Source organism: Trematomus bernacchii, unplaced genomic scaffold (genome assembly GCF_902827165.1).
Source record: "Trematomus bernacchii unplaced genomic scaffold, fTreBer1.1, whole genome shotgun sequence".
Lineage (NCBI taxonomy): Eukaryota > Metazoa > Chordata > Actinopteri > Perciformes > Nototheniidae > Trematomus > Trematomus bernacchii.
The window spans coordinates 1411-18165 of record NW_022987822.1 but is presented as its reverse complement, the minus strand read 5'-3'; the positions used below and the strand labels follow the sequence as shown (position 1 = coordinate 18165).

The 16755-nt window shown below is 49.5% G+C and overlaps 1 protein-coding gene across 1 annotated transcript; it reads left to right on the top strand.

The window, feature by feature from the left end:
• The first annotated feature begins 354 nt into the window (after positions 1-354).
• On the top strand, positions 355-16063 carry alg13 (ALG13 UDP-N-acetylglucosaminyltransferase subunit). The gene is given in 18 exon segments (XM_034151651.1): positions 355-600; positions 1469-1552; positions 1623-1673; positions 3629-3675; positions 6507-6579; positions 6683-6764; positions 8794-8975; positions 9056-9118; positions 9210-9305; positions 9307-9328; positions 10067-10131; positions 10222-10322; positions 12265-12376; positions 12465-12584; positions 12586-12719; positions 12825-12935; positions 14081-14225; positions 14600-16063. Coding segments are annotated over 18 exon segments (3072 nt in total). The 5' UTR covers positions 355-480.
• Positions 16064-16755: the final 692 nt, after the last annotated feature.

The following is a 16755-nucleotide window of genomic DNA, read 5'->3' as shown; positions in this document are numbered from 1 at the left end:
GTTATTATGTTGCATTGTTGGAGAAGCCTGTGACATAAGATTTTCAACTGCATAATTACTCTGTAGCTATGTCAGATTGACAATAAAGAACCTTGAACCTTGAACCTTGAACATTAACACCTGTAGACTAAAGGGACACCTGTAGACTGAAGGGACCTGTAGACTGAAGGGACACATTAAGTTATCAAACAGCGTGTTTCTAACCGAGTCCCTGAACGCCTCAGGGGGCCACGCGCTGATCAGGCTGATGAGATTCACCTGGGCGCGCGCTCTCTGCTCCGAGAGAGGACAGTGGATTACCGAAGAGAGAACCTCTAGTACCGGACAGAGGGAACCGGACAGTACCGGAGAGGACCAGAGTGGACCAGAGTGGACCAGAGTGAAGACCGGAGAGGACCAGAGAGACGACCGGAGAGACGACCGGAGAGTAGTACCGGAGAGTAGTACCGGTGTTTATCTGAGTCCCGTCGAGCCCCCGGGATGCAGAAAGGTCTGAAGAAGTACTTCGTCAACATGGACGAGTACCTGTGCAGCCTGGGTCTGTACCGGAAGATGGTGGCGCGAGACGCGTCCAGCCTGTTCCGAGCCGTGTCCGAGCAGGTGAGGAGCGGGTGAGGAGCGGGCGAAACCAGGATAAACGGGATAAAGCCAATTTAAAAAAAAAAAAAAAAAAAAAAAACATGATAAAGCTAACCATGATAAAGCTAACCACGCTAAGGCTAACCATGCTAAGGCTAATTAAAAAAACGAAAAAAAACATGCCAAAGCTAACCATGTTAATGCTAACTATAATAAAGCTAGCTATGCTAAAGCTAATCGGGCGAAAGCTAGCTATGCTAATGCAAACCGGGCGAAAGCTAGCTATGCTAATGCAAACCGGGCGAAAGCTAGCTATGCTAAAGCAAACCGGGCTTAAGCTAGCTATGCTAAAGCAAACCGGGCTTAAACTAGCTATGCTAAAGCAAACCGGGCTTAAGCTAGCTATGCTAAAGCAAACCGGGCTTAAACTAGCTATGCTAAAGCAAACCGGGCTTAAGCTAGCTATGCTAAAGCAAACCGGGCTTAAACTAGCTATGCTAAAGCAAACCGGGCTTAAGCTAGCTATGCTAAAGCAAACCGGGCTTAAACTAGCTATGCTAAAGCAAACCGGGCTTAAGATAGCTATGCTAAAGCAAACCGGGCTTAAGCTAGCAGCTGTCATGAATTCACTTTTTAAATGAAGATTTTTTCTGTAAAACAAAATATAATGAAAATATCATCTGCCTCTTTTGGTTTGACTTTGAAACTCATTATTTAGGATTGGAAATAAAATTGGAGAAACAAAAGTGAACTTTATGATTTTATAAAGATTAATTTGACTCACTGAAGTGTAATGGCTATGCAATTAACTAGATGGTTGTGTTTTCAGGAGCACGAGGATTTCAAGCTACACGCTAACGTGTGTGTGTGTGTGTGTGTGTGTGTGTAGCTGTATTACTCTCAGAACTACCATCACAGGATCCGTCAGGAATGTGCCGACTACATGAGAACCAACAGATGCAACTTTGAACCAGTGAGTAACTGGGCAGAGAAATAAAATGCTAACGTGCTAAGCTAACTAACGCATGTGTTTTCTCTTCCAGTTTGTTGAAGGTTCGTTTGAGAAATATCTGCAGCGTCTGGAGGACCCGAAGGTGAGCTGCTGTGACCTTTGACCCTGTGTGTGTAGCTGATGGTGTGACAGCAGGTGTGTGTAGCTGATGGTGTGTGACGGCAGGTGTGTGTAGCTGATGGTGTGTGACAGCAGGTGTGTGTAGCTGATGGTGTGTGTGTAGCTGATGGTGTGTGTAGCTGATGGTGTGTGTAGCTGATGGTGTGTGTGTAGCTGATGGTGTGTGACAGCAGGTGTGTGTAGCTGATGGTGTGTGACAGCAGGTGTGTGTAGCTGATGGTGTGACAGCAGGTGTGTGTAGCTGATGGTGTGTGTGTAGCTGATGGTGTGTGTAGCTGATGGTGTGTGTGTAGCTGATGGTGTGTGACAGCGTGTGTGTGTGACAGCAGGTGTGTGTAGCTGATGGTGTGTGACAGCAGGTGTGTGTAGCTGATGGTGTGTGTGTAGCTGATGGTGTGTGACAGCAGGTGTGTGTAGCTGATGGTGTGACAGCAGGTGTGTGTAGCTGATGGTGTGACAGCAGGTGTGTGTGTAGCTGATGGTGTGTGTGTAGCTGATGGTGTGTGACAGCAGGTGTGTGTGTAGCTGATGGTGTGTGAGCAGGTGTGTGTGTGTGTAGCTGATGGTGTGTGACAGCAGGTGTGTGTAGCTGATGGTGTGACAGCAGGTGTGTGTAGCTGATGGTGTGTGTGTAGCTGATGGTGTGTGACAGCAGGTGTGTGTAGCTGATGGTGTGTGACAGCAGGTGTGTGTAGCTGATGGTGTGACAGCAGGTGTGTGTGTAGCTGATGGTGTGTGACAGCAGGTGTGTGTAGCTGATGGTGTGTAGCTGATGGTGTGTAGCTGATGGTGTGACAGCAGGTGTGTGACAGCAGGTGTGTGTAGCTGATGGTGTGACAGCAGGTGTGTGTAGCTGATGGTGTGACAGCAGGTGTGTGTAGCTGATGGTGTGACAGCAGGTGTGTGTAGCTGATGGTGTGACAGCAGGTGTGTGTGTAGCTGATGGTGTGACAGCAGGTGTGTGACGGCAGGTGTGTGTAGCTGATGGTGTGTGACGGCAGGTGTGTGTAACTGATGGTGTGTGACGGCAGGTGTGTGTAACTGATGGTGTGTGACGGCAGGTGTGTGTAACTGATGGTGTGTGATGGCAGGTGTGTGTAGCTGATGGTGTGTGACGGCAGGTGTGTGTAGCTGATGGTGTGTGAGCAGGTGTGTGTGTGACAGCAGGTGTGTGTAGCTGATGGTGTGTGAGCAGGTGTGTGTGTGACAGCAGGTGTGTGAGCAGGTGTGTGTGTGTGTGTGACAGCAGGTGTGTGTAGCTGATGGTGTGTGTGTAGCTGATGGTGTGTGAGCAGGTGTGTGTGTGTGTGTAGCTGATGGTGTGTGAGCAGGTGTGTGTGTGACAGCAGGTGTGTGTGTAGCTGATGGTGTGTGAGCAGGTGTGTGTGTGTAGCTGATGGTGTGTGAGCAAGTGTGTGTGTGTGTGACAGCAGGTGTGTGTGTAGCTGATGGTGTGTGTGTAGCTGATGGTGTGTGAGCAGGTGTGTGTGTGTAGCTGATGGTGTGTGAGCAGGTGTGTGAGCAGGTGTGTGTGTGTGTGTAGCTGATGGTGTGTGAGCAGGTGTGTGTGTGACAGCAGGTGTGTGTGTAGCTGATGGTGTGTGAGCAGGTGTGTGTGTGTGTGTAGCTGATGGTGTGTGTGACAGCAGGTGTGTGTGTAGCTGATGGTGTGTGTAGCTGATGGTGTGTGAGCAGGTGTGTGTGTGTAGCTGATGGTGTGTATAGCTGATGGTGTGTGAGCAGGTGTGTGTGTAGCTGATGGTGTGTGTAGCTGATGGTGTGTATAGCTGATGGTGTGTGAGCAGGTGTGTGTGTGACAGCAGGTGTGTGTAGCTGATGGTGTGTGAGCAGGTGTGTGTGTGAGCGTGTAGCTGATGGTGTGTGTCAGCAGGTGTGTGACGGCAGGTGTGTTTTCAGGAGACGGTGGGTCAGGTGGAGATCAAGGCTCTGTCTCAGCTCTACAGGTAAGTAATTCTCCAGTTCATCTGCTCCAACCTCCATCTGTTTGTGAATTAAAGTGTGTGTGTCTGTGGTGTGTGTCGGTCTGTGTATGGTGTGTGTCTGTGTGTGGTGTGTCTGTCTGTCTGTGTGTGGTGTGTCGGTCTGTGTATGGTGTGTGTCTGTCTGTGTGTGGTGTGTCGGTCTGTGTATGGTGTGTGTCTGTGTGTGGTGTGTCGGTCTGTGTATGGTGTGTGTCTGTCTGTGGTGTGTGGTGTGTCGGTCTGTGTATGGTGTGTGTGTGTCTGTCTGTGGTGTGTCTGTCTGTGGTGTGTGTCTGTGGTGTGTGTCTGTCTGTGGTGTGTGGGTGTGTCTGTCTGTGTGTGGTGTCGGTGTGTGTGTCTGTCGGTCTGTGTGTCTGTCGGTCTGTGTGTCTGTCGGTCTGTGTGTGGTGTGTCGGTCTGTGTATGGTGTCTGTCTGTGGTGTGTGTCTGTCTGTGGTGTCTGTCTGTCTGTGGTGTCTGTCTGTCGTGTGTGTGTGTCTGTCTGTCTGTGGTGTATGTCTGTCTGTGTGGTGTGTGTCTGTCTGTGGTGTGTGTCTGTCTGTGGTGTGTGTCTGTCTGTCTGTGGTGTGTGTCTGTCTGTGGTGTGTCTGTCTGTGGTGTGTCTGTCTGTGGTGTGTGTCTGTCTGTGGTGTGTGTGTGTCTGTATGTCTGTGGTGTCTGTCTGTGGTGTCTGTCTGTGGTGTCTGTCTGTGGTGTGTGTCTGTCTGTCTGTGGTGTGTGTCTGTCTGTCTGTGGTGTGTGTCTGTCTGTCTGTGGTGTGTGTCTGTCTGTCTATGGTGTGTGTCTGTGTGTGGTGTGTCGGTCTGTGTATGTCTGTCTGTGTGGTGTGTGTCTGTCTGTGGTGTGTGTCTGTCTGTGGTGTGTGTCTGTCTGTGGTGTGTGTCTGTCTGTCTGTCTGTGGTGTGTGTCTGTCTGTCTGTCTGTCTGTGGTGTGTGTGTCTGTCTGTCTGTGGTGTGTGTCTGTCTGTCTGTCTGTGGTGTGTGTCTGTCTGTCTGTGGTGTGTGTCTGTCTGTCTGTGGTGTGTGTCTGTGTGTGGTGTGTCGGTCTGTGTATGTCTGTCTGTGTGGTGTGTGTCTGTCTGTGGTGTGTGTCTGTCTGTCTGTGGTGTGTGTCTGTCTGTGGTGTGTGTCTGTCTGTCTGTGTATGGTGTGTGTCTGTGGTGTGTGTCTGTCTGTCTGTGTATGGTGTGTGTCTGTGGTGTGTGTGTCTGTCTGTCTGTGTATGGTGTGTGTCTGTGGTGTGTCTGTCTGTGTCTGTCTGTGGTGTGTGTCTGTCTGTGTATGTCTGTTTGTGTGGTGTGTGTCTGTCTGTGGTGTGTGTCTGTCTGTCTGTCTGTCTGTCTGTGGTGTGTGTGGTGTGTCGGTCTGTGTATGTCTGTCTGTGTGGTGTGTGTCTGTCTGTGGTGTGTGTCTGTCTGTGGTGTGTGTCTGTCTGTGGTGTGTGTCTGTCTGTCTGTGTATGGTGTGTGTCTGTGGTGTGTCTGTCTGTCTGTGGTGTGTGTCTGTGTGTGGTGTGTCGGTCTGTGTATGTCTGTCTGTGGTGTGTGTCTGTGTGTGGTGTGTCGGTCTGTGTATGTCTGTCTGTGTGGTGTGTGTCTGTCTGTGGTGTGTGTGTGTCTGTGGTGTGTGTGTGTCTGTCTGTCTGTGTATGTCTGTCTGTGGTGTGTGTCTGTCTGTGGTGTGTGTGTGTGTCTGTCTGTCTGTGTATGGTGTGTGTCTGTGGTGTGTCTGTCTGTGGTGTGTGTCTGTGTGTGGTGTGTCGGTCTGTCTGTGGTGTGTGTCTGTGTGTGGTGTGTCGGTCTGTGTCTGTCTGTGGTGTGTGTCTGTGTGTGGTGTGTCGGTCTGTGTATGTCTGTCTGTGTGGTGTGTGTCTGTCTGTGGTGTGTGTCTGTCTGTCTGTGGTGTGTGTGTGTCTGTCTGTGTATGGTGTGTGTCTGTGGTGTGTCTGTCTGTGGTGTGTGTCTGTCTGTGGTGTGTGTCTGTCTGTGGTGTGTGTCTGTGGTGTGTCTGTCTGTGGTGTGTGTGTCTGTATGTCTGTGGTGTGTGTCTGTCTGTGGTGTGTGTCTGTCTGTGGTGTGTGTCTGTCTGTGGTGTGTGTCTGTCTGTGGTGTGTGTCTGTCTGTGGTGTGTCTGTGTGTGGTGTGTGTCGGTCTGTGTATGTCTGTCTGTGTGGTGTGTGTCTGTCTGTGGTGTGTGTCTGTCTGTCTGTGTGGTGTGTCTGTGGTGTGTGTCTGTGTGTGGTGTGTCGGTCTGTGTATGTCTGTCTGTGTGGTGTGTGTCTGTCTGTGGTGTGTGTCTGTCTGTCTGTGGTGTGTCTGTCTGTGGTGTGTGTGTGTCTGTCTGTCTGTGTATGGTGTGTGTCTGTGGTGTGTCTGTCTGTGGTGTCTGTCTGTGGTGTGTGTCTGTGTGTGGTGTCTGTGTCTGTCTGTGGTGTGTGTGTGTGTGTCTGTGGTGTCTGTGTCTGTGGTGTGTGTCTGTCTGTGGTGTCTGTCTGTGGTGTGTGTCTGTCTGTCTGTGTATGGTGTCTGTCTGTGGTGTGTCTGTCTGTGGTGTGTGTGTGTCTGTCTGTCTGTGGTGTGTGTGTCTGTCTGTGGTGTGTGTGTCTGTGGTGTGTGTGTGTCTGTGGTGTGTGTCTGTGGTGTGTGTGTGTCTGTGGTGTGTGTGTGTCTGTGGTGTGTGTGTGTGTCTGTGGTGTGTCTGTCTGTGGTGTGTGTCTGTCTGTGTGTTGTGTCTGTGGTGTGTGTGTGTCTGTGGTGTGTGTGTGTCTGTGGTGTGTGTGTCTGTGTGTGTAGGCACTGTTTCCTGATCTATCGTTACCCAGGGAAACCAGCCACAGTGATCTCAGAAGAAGAATTTGAGGACAAGGTAAGAAGTGAAACATGTGATCATTAAACTACCAACAGCAGGTCACATGACTGTAAACTCTGCAATTTGATTCGTTAAGACTGATGTCAGCTGTGTTTCCTAGGTGACGCTGTGCTGCTCCATCAATGGTCACTATGACATCGTTTACCCGAGGAGTTACCCCGCCTCCGCAGCCCTCTGTCAGTGTGAGTACTGCGCTCTGATTGGTGGAGCAGTGCGAGTACTGAGCTCTGATTGGTGGAGCAGTGCGAGTACTGCGCTCTGATTGGTGGAGCAGTGCGAGTACTGAGCTCTGATTGGTGGAGCAGTGCGAGTACTGCGCTCTGATTGGTGGAGCAGTGCGAGTACTGCGCTCTGATTGGTGGAGCAGTGCGAGTACTGAGCTCTGATTGGTGGAGCAGTGCGAGTACTGAGCTCTGATTGGTGGAGCAGTGCGAGTACTGCGCTCTGATTGGTGGAGCAGTGCGAGTACTGCGCTCTGATTGGTGGAGCAAGTCTAAGGTGTGTGTGTTTGTCTGCTGTATGTCTCTGCTGTGTGTGTGTGTGTGTGTCTGCTGTGTGTATGTCTCTGCTGTGTGTGTGTGTGTGTGTCTCTGCTGTGTGTGTGTCTCTGCTGTGTGTGTGTGTGTCTGCTGTGTGTATGTCTCTGCTGTGTGTGTGTGTGTGTGTCTCTGCTGTGTGTCTCTGCTGTGTGTGTGTGTGTGTCTCTGCTGTGTGTATGTCTCTGCTGTGTGTGTGTGTGTGTCTGCTGTGTGTATGTCTCTGCTGTGTGTGTGTGTGTGTCTCTGCTGTGTGTCTCTGCTGTGTGTGTGTGTCTCTGCTGTGTGTCTGTCTCTGCTGTGTGTGTCTCTGCTGTGTGTGTGTGTCTCTGCTGTGTGTCTCTGCTGTGTGTGTGTGTGTGTGTGTGGTGTGTCTCTGCTGTGTGTATGTGTGTCTCTGCTGTGTGTGTGTGTCTCTGCTGTGTGTGTGTGTCTCTGCTGTGTGTGTGTGTCTCTGCTGTGTGTTGTGTGGTGGTCTCTGCTGTGTGTATGTCTCGCTGCTGTGTGTGTGTCTCTGCTGTGTGTGTGTCTCTGCTGTGTGTGTGTGTCTCTGCTGTGTGTCTCTGCTGTGTGTGTGTGTCTCTGCTGTGTGTGTATGTCTCTGCTGTGTGTCTCTGCTGTGTGTGTATGTCTCTGCTGTGTGTGTGTGTCTCTGCTGTGTGTCTCTGCTGTGTGTGTGTGTCTCTGCTGTGTGTGTGTGTCTCTGCTGTGTGTATGTCTCTGCTGTGTGTGTGTGTGTGTGTCTCTGCTGTGGTGTGTGTCTCTGCTGTGTGTATGTCTCTGCTGTGTGTGTGTGGTTGTCTCTGCTGTGTTGTCTCTGCTGTGTGTGTCTCTGCTGTGTGGTGTGTGTCTCTGCTGTGTGTCTCTGCTGTGGTGTGTCTCTGCTGTGTGTGTGTGTCTCTGCTGTGTGTGTGTGTGTCTCTGCTGTGTGTGTGTGTGTCTCTGCTGTGTGTGTGTCTCTGCTGTGTGTCTCTGCTGCTGTGTGTCTCTGCTGTGTGTGTGTGTGTCTCTGCTGTGTGTGTGTGTGTCTCTGCTGTGTGTGTGTGTCTCTGCTGTGTGGTGTCTCTGCTGTGGTGTCCTGCGTGTGTCCTGCGGTGTGTGTCCTCTGCTGTGTGTGTGTGTGTCTCTGCTGTGTGTCTCTGCTGTGTGTGTGTGTCTCTGCTGTGTGTGTGTGTGTCTCTGCTGTGTGTCTCTGCTGTGTGTGTGTGTCTCTGCTGTGTGTGTCTCTGCTGTGTGTGTGTGTGTCTCTGCTGTGTGTCTCTGCTGTGTGTGTGTGTCTCTGCTGTGTGTGTGTCTCTGCTGTGTGTCTCTGCTGTGTGTGTGTGTCTCTGCTGTGTGTGTGTGTGTCTCTGCTGTGTGTGTGTGTTCTCTGCTGTGTGTGTGTGTCTCTGCTGTGTGTCTCTGCTGTGTGTGTTTCTCTGCTGTGTGTGTGTGTGTGTGTCTCTGCTGTGTGTGTCTCTGGTGTGTCTCTGCTGTGTGGTGTGTGTCTCCTGCTGTGTTGGCTGTGTGTGTCTGCTGCTGTGTGTGTGTCTCTGCTGTGGTGTGTGTGTCTCTGCTGTGTGTGTGTGTCTCTGCTGTGTGTGTGTGTGTCTCTGCTGTGTGTCTCTGCTGTGTGTGTGTGTCTCTGCTGTGTGTCTCTGGTGTGTGTGTGTGTGTCTCTGCTGTGTGTGTGTAGCTCTGTTCTACGAGGTGCTCTACACTCAGGTGTTCAGCTTCGAGGAGGCGGAGCTCTGTCAGGCGATGGAGGCCTTCAGGGTCGGAGGTCGTCGCTATAGAAACAGCCCGTCGGTATGCAGCGACGCTGACTTCGGCTACGACACACCTGAGGACCGCAGGTACACACACACACAAGTGCATGTACTGACCCTTCCTGTTCAGAGCACCTCACCTGTACCATGACCTCATGCTGGGCTCAGGTGCGTTTGTTTTGTCCTCAGGGAGGAGGTCTGACCCGGGGTGGAGCTGTGGAGGAGAACGAGCCGTGCCCGAGGGACACAAAGGTACACACACACACACACACACTATATATCATGATATGTTTCATTACATTTTATTATATCACAATGATCCTGAGTGCTTGTGATTGGTCAGCCTCCTGCAGAAGCCCCGCCCCCCTCCAGGCTGTCTCTTCCTTATAAGGTGATGAAGTCTCTGGATGGAGAGGTGTACAGGAACCTGGAGTTTGAACGTGTGGCAGGACACCTGCAAAGGTAACACCTTATCAGAGCTGGTCAATCAAGACCTAAGGGGACTGTAAGTGAAGGGGTCCTCTGCGTTAGAGAAGGGGTCTCTCTGCGTTAGAGAAGGGGTCTCTGCGTTAGTGAAAGGGGTCTCTTCTGCGTTAGTGAAGGGGTCTCTGCGTTAGAGAAGGGGTCTCTTGCGTTAGTGGAAGGGGTCTCTGCCGTTAGTGAAGGGGTCTCTTGCGTTAGTGAAGGGGTCTTCTGCGTTAGTGAAGGGGGTCCTCTGCGTTAGTGAAGGGGTCTCTGCGTTAGAGAAGGGGTCTCTGCGTTAGAGAAGGGGTCTCTGCGTTAGTGAAGGGGTCTCTGCGTTAGTGAAGGGGAGTGAAGGGGTCTCTGCGTTAGTGAAGGGGTCTCTGCGTTAGTGAAGGGGTCTCTGCGTTAGTGAAGGGGTCTCTGCGTTAGTGAAGGGGAGTGAAGGGGTCTCTGCGTTAGTGAAGGGGTCTCTGCGTTAGTGAAGGGGTCTCTGCGTTAGTGAAGGGGTCTCTGCGTTAGAGAAGGGGTCTCTGCGTTAGAGAAGGGGTCTCTGCGTTAGTGAAGGGGTCTCTGCGTTAGTGAAGGGGTCTCTGCGTTAGAGAAGGGGTCTCTGCGTTAGAGAAGGGGTCTCTGCGTTAGTGAAGGGGTCTCTGCGTTAGAGAAGGGGTCTCTGCGTTAGAGAAGGGGTCTCTGCGTCCAGAACAGATTACTGGAAGACTCGTTCTGTGTCCTCAGAGATGCAGAAGACGGACTACATGGTGTTTGCTGGGAGGCAGTACTTCCTGGGAGACAAGTGTCAGGTAAAACTGAGCCACATCACTACAGCTGGTGAGCACTCAGATGACTGACAGTCAGAGCAGCGCCTGAACGCAGCGCTGTGTGGGTTTCAGGTGCGTCTGGAGCCGAAGGGGAAATTCTACAACGCCTTCATCCAGGAGGTGGGGACGCACGCGGCAGCGGTCACTGTGTTCATCGAGGAGCTGGGAGAGAAGTAAACACCTTTATTCACCTCACGCAGCCCCGCCCCTTTTCACACCTCCTGCCACAAGGGGAGGGTCCACAGAGCGGACATTTAGAAAGACAACCAGAGACCACTTTACCGGTCAGATGTTTAGATAGCTAATATCAGCTGTTTAAGGTTAGCTAAGAGTGTCCTGACCTGAGACCACTTGACCAGCTGACCTCAGACCAGCTGACCTCAGACCAGCTGACCTGAGACCAGCTGAGACCACCTGACCTGAGACCACTTGAACTCAGACCAGCTGACCTCAGACCAGCTGAGACCAGCTGACCTGAGACCAGCTGACCTGAGACCACTTGACCTCAGACCAGCTGACCTCAGACCACCTGAGACCAGCTGACCTGAGACCAGCTGACCTGAGACCAGCTGACCTGAGACCAGCTGACCTGAGACCAGCTGAGACCACCTGACCTGAGACCACCTGACCTGAGACCAGCTGACCTCAGACCAGCTGACCTCAGACCAGCTGACCTCAGACCAGCTGACCTCAGACCAGCTGACCTGACACCAGCTGACCTCAGACCAGCTGACCTGAGACCAGCTGACCTGAGACCAGCTGACCTGAGACCACCTGGTCAATCAATCAATCAATGTTTATTTATATAGCCCAATATCACAAATGTTACATGTGTCTCAGTGGACCTCACATAGTCGGGTCCTAACCTCCTCTAGGGGGGTCCTCACCTCCTCTGGGGGGGTCCGGGGGCAAGCTCCCCCGGGAAGATTTATTTTTAAATATTGAAGTTAAAAGCATCAATCTGGTGCACTTTGAGAGCAACATGGATACCTCTCTCAATATGAAACACAACTGGAAACAGATTCACTTTTTCTTTATGGATATTTTACAAATCAGCTTTTAAACTGTATTCTTGTTTTAATGTCAGATAGTATTTCAGACCTGTTTTTCATTTATTCTCTTATTTTTTTATAACTATAATGATCATATAAACGTGTGCCTCGGAAATAATTGTTTACATTAATGGTGAGCAAAACGTTTGAGACCCACTGAGATAACACTGAGAGAGTCCTTTAGCTCACTGAGTCTGACTCACTGAGATAACACTGAGAGAGTCCTTTAGTTCACTGAGTCTGACTCACTGAGATAACACTGAGAGAGTCCTTTAGTTCACTGAGTCTGACCCACTGAGATAACACTGAGAGAGTCCTTTAGTTCACTGAGTCTGACCCACTGAGATAACACTGAGAGAGTCCTTTAGTTCACTGAGTCTGACTCACTGAGATAACACTGAGAGAGTCCTTTAGCTCACTGAGTCTGACTCACTGAGAGAGTCCTTTAGCTCACTGAGTCTGATCCACTGAGATAACACTGAGAGAGTCCTTTAGCTCACTGAGTCTGACTCACTGAGAGAGTCCTTTAGTTCACTGAGTCTGACTCACTGAGATAACACTGAGAGAGTCCTTTAGTTCACTGAGTCTGACCCACTGAGATAACACTGAGAGAGTCCTTTAGCTCACTGAGTCTGACTCACTGAGATAACACTGAGAGAGTCCTTTAGCTCACTGAGTCTGACTCACTGAGAGAGTCCTTTAGCTCACTGAGTCTGACTCACTGAGATAACACTGAGAGTCCTTTAGTTCACTGAGTCTGACCCACTGAGATAACACTGAGAGAGTCCTTTAGCTCACTGAGTCTGACTCACTGAGAGAGTCCTTTAGCTCACTGAGTCTGACTCACTGAGATAACACTGAGAGTCCTTTAGTTCACTGAGTCTGACCCACTGAGATAACACTGAGAGAGTCCTTTAGTTCACTGAGTCTGACCCACTGAGATAACACTGAGAGAGTCCTTTAGTTCACTGAGTCTGACCCACTGAGATAACACTGAGAGAGTCCTTTAGTTCTCCAGGTCTGATGCCTCAGACTAAAAAGCAGGTGTCCTTTACCCCCACAGACACCTGGTCCAGCTGACCGACCTGAAGCCAGTGAACCCGGTTCCTGCCTGGAACGTGGCGGCGCCGTCCAGGAAGGGAGACATGGGTAAGATCCACTTCCTGTCTTCACCTGTCCTCATGCTCCTCACCTGTCTCCTCACCTGTCCTCACCTGTCCTCCTGTCCTCTCACCTGTCTCCTCACCTGTCCTCCCCATGTAGACCCGGACCGGCGCCACCCCCCCCCGCCACCGCTACTTCAGGAAGTCCCGCGGCGGGATAAAGGGGGCGGAGCTTCTGATGCCCCCCCCCTCATACGGAGGCCCCGCCCCCTCCAGCCTGCCCCCCCCGGTTCCAGCCCACAGTTCACCCCCGCCCCCCCCCCCCCCTCTCAGCAGGGGCCATGACCTATGACCCCTACGCCCCCCCCACCCATCACCACCCCCCCGCCAGACCGCCTCGCTACGGAGCCTCCAGGTGAGACATTACCTGAGACTGAGAACCAATCACAGCAGAGCACCTTCTAAGAGTGAGTGTGTGTTTGTGTTTGTGTGTGTGTGTGTGTGTGTGTGTTCTGGTCAGAAGCTCCACCCGTTTTCTGAACCGTCACCTGATTGGTCCACACCTGACCTATTACCACCACCCGGGCCGACGCTATTACCAGGACTACGAGAACTACGCCTTCAGGTCCCGGTAAGCAAACGCCACGTGTCTGTGTCTCTACTTTAAAGAGTCCTCTCCTGCTGATGTTCAGGTGTATATCAGTATGTAGTGTCTCTACTTTAAAGAGTCCTCTCCTGCTGATGTTCAGGTGTATATCAGTATGTAGTGTCTCTACTTTAAAGAGTCCTCTCCTGCTGATGTTCAGGTGTATATCAGTATGTAGTGTCTCTACTTTAAAGAGTCCTCTCCTGCTGATGTTCAGGTGTAATATCAGTATGTAGTGGTCCTCTACTTTAAAGAGTACTCTCCTGCTGATGTTCAGGTGTAAATATCAGTAATGTAGTGTCTCTACTTTAAAGAGTCCTCTCCTGATGATGTTCAGGTGTATATCAGTATGTAGTGTCTCTACTTTAAAGAGTCCTCTCCTGATGATGTTCAGAGTGTATATCAGTATGTAGTGTCTCTACTTTAAAGAGTCCTCTCCTGTTGAGTTCAGGTGTATATCAGTATGTAGTGTCTCTACTTTAAAGAGTCCTCTCCTGCTGATGTTCAGGTGTATATCAGTATGTAGTGTCTCTACTTTAAAGAGTCCTCTCCTGCTGATGTTCAGGTGTATATCAGTATGTAGTGTCTCTACTTTAAAGAGTCCTCTCCTGCTGATGTTCAGGTGTATATCAGTATGTAGTGTCTCTACTTTAAAGAGTCCTCTCCTGCTGATGTTCAGGTGTATATCAGTATGTAGTGTCTCTACTTTAAAGAGTCCTCTCCTGCTGATGTTCAGGTGTATATCAGTATGTAGTGTCTCTACTTTAAAGAGTCCTCTCCTGCTGATGTTCAGGTGTATATCAGTATGTAGTGTCTCTACTTAAAGAGTCCTCTCCTGCTGATGTTCAGGTGTATATCAGTATGTAGTGTCTCTACTTTAAAGAGTCCTCTCCTGCTGATGTTCAGGTGTATATCAGTATGTAGTGTCTCTACTTTAAAGAGTCCTCTCCTGCTGATGTTCAGGTGTATATCAGTATGTAGTGTCTCTACTTTTAAAGAGTCCTCTCCTGCTGATGTTCAGGTGTATATCAGTATGTAGTGTCTCTACTTTAAAGAGTCCTCTCCTGCTGATGTTCAGGTGTATATCAGTATGTAGTGTCTCTACTTTAAAGAGTCCTCTCTGTGTGCAGGCGCAGCAGACGGCAGTTGGCAGCCGCTCTGAATAAAGAGTGCCAGTTTAGTTTCTCCGCTGAGGGGGAGGAGCCATCCGATCTGGACGCAGCGATGTTCTACCAGCTGGAGGACGGGGGGGAGGGCGTGTTCCCCCCCCTGCAGGTGATCAATCATATCACTGATGTGTAAAGTATATGGATGATAGTCGCTGGCTCCGTCTCTGAGACAGTGACCTGGCTGCTATCACGTTGTATACACGCTACTCTTATTTTTTTATTTTTTCCGATACAAAACAATATACGTTTTATTTCAATATTGTGTGCATACTTGAGCATGGTCACTTACATCTATTGATCCAATTCCACACGTGTTTATCTCTATCTTCACCAAATGTTATGAAGAGTGAGGGGCGGAACAATGAGTCTCTTCTGTCAGGAGATAGGTCCCTCCGTATATCAATCACACCAACGTCTCCAAAGGGTTTGGGAACTTTCTTATGTAGAGATGTTGTAGCATGAGTTTCCTTCCTAGAGCAGTCTAATTCAGGTTCCTTCCTAGAGCAGTCTAATTCAGGTTCCTTCCTAGAGCAGTCTAATTCAGGTTCCTTCCTAGAGCAGTCTAATTCAGGTTCCTTCCTAGAACAGTCCAATTCAGGTTCCTTCCTAGAGCAGTCCAATTCAGGTTCCTTCCTAGAGCAGTCCAATTCAGGTTCCTTCCTAGAACAGTCCAATTCAGGTTCCTTCCTAGAGCAGTCCAATTCAGGTTCCTTCCTAGAGCAGTCCAATTCAGGTTCCTTCCTAGAACAGTCTAATTCAGGTTCCTTCCTAGAGCAGTCTAATTCAGGTTCCTTCCTAGAGCAGTCTAATTCAGGTTCCTTCCTAGAACAGTCTAATTCAGGTTCCTTCCTAGAGCAGTCTAATTCAGTTTCCTTCCTAGAACAGTCTAATTCAGGTTCCTTCCTAGAACAGTCTAATTCAGGTTCCTTCCTAGAAGAGTCTAATTCAGGTTCCTTCCTAGAAGAGTCTAATTCAGGTTCCTTCCTAGAAGAGTCTAATTCAGGTTCCTTCCTAGAAGAGTCTAATTCAGGTTCCTTCCTAGAAGAGTCTAATTCAGGTTCCTTCCTAGAGCAGTCTAATTCAGGTTCCTTCCTAGAACAGTCTAATTCAGGTTCCTTCCTAGAGCAGTCTAATTCAGGTTCCTTCCTAGAAGAGTCTAATTCAGGTTCCTTCCTAGAGCAGTCTAATTCAGGTTCCTTCCTAGAAGAGTCTAATTCAGGTTCCTTCCTAGAAGAGTCTAATTCAGGTTCCTTCCTAGAGCAGTCTAATTCAGGTTCCTTCCTAGAGCAGTCTAATTCAGGTTCCTTCCTAGAGCAGTCTAATTCAGTTTCCTTCCTAGAGCAGTCTAATGCAGGTTCCTTCCTAGAAGAGTCTAATGCAGGTTCCTTCCTAGAAGAGTCTAATTCAGGTTCCTTCCTAGAAGAGTCTAATTCAGGTTCCTTCCTAGAAGAGTCTAATTCAGGTTCCTTCCTAGAAGAGTCTAATTCAGGTTCCTTCCTAGAAGAGTCTAATTCAGGTCCCTTCCTAGAAGAGTCTAATTCAGGTTCCTTCCTAGAACAGTCTAATTCAGGTTCCTTCCTAGAAGAGTCTAATTCAGGTTCCTTCCTAGAAGAGTCTAATTCAGGTTCCTTCCTAGAGCAGTCTAATTCAGGTTCCTTCCTAGAGCAGTCTAATTCAGGTTCCTTCCTAGAAGAGTCTAATTCAGGTTCCTTCCTAGAAGAGTCTAATTCAGGTTCCTTCCTAGAAGAGTCTAATTCAGGTTCCTTCCTAGAAGAGTCTAATTCAGGTTCCTTCCTAGAAGAGTCTAATTCAGGTTCCTTCCTAGAGCAGTCTAATTCAGGTTCCTTCCTAGAGCAGTCTAATTCAGGTTCCTTCCTAGAGCAGTCTAATTCAGGTTCCTTCCTAGAGCAGTCTAATTCAGGTTCCTTCCTAGAGCAAGTCTAATTCAGGTTCCTTCCTAGAGCAGTCTAATTCAGGTTCCTTCCTAGAAGAGTCTAATTCAGGTTCCTTCCTAGAAGAGTCTAATTCAGGTTCCTTCCTAGAAGAGTCTAATTCAGGTTCCTTCCTAGAGCAGTCTAATTCAGTTTCCTTCCTAGAGCAGTCTAATTCAGGTTCCTTCCTAGAACAGTCTAATTCAGGTTCCTTCCTAGAGCAGTCTAATTCAGTTTCCTTCCTAGAGCAGTCTAATTCAGGTTCCTTCCTAGAACAGTCTAATTCAGGTTCCTTCCTAGAGCAGTCTAATTCAGGTTCCTTCCTAGAGCAGTCTAATTCAGGGTTCCTTCCTAGAGCAGTCTAATTCAGGTTCCTTCCTAGAGCAGTCTAATTCAGGTTCCTTCCTAGAGCAGTCTAATTCAGGTTCCTTCCTAGAGCAGTCCTAATTCAGGTTCCTTCCTAGAGCAGTCTAATTCAGGTTCCTTCCTAGAGCAGTCTAATTCAGGTTCCTTCCTAGAGCAGTCTAATTCAGGTTCCTTCCTAGAGCAGTCTAATTCAGGTTCCTTCCTAGAGCAGTCTAATTCAGGTTCCTTCCTAGAGCAGTCTAATTCAGGTTCCTTCCTAGAGCAGTCTAATTCAGGTTCCTTCCTAGAGCAGTCTAATTCAGGTCCCTTCCTAGAGCAGTCTAATTCAGTTTCCTTCCT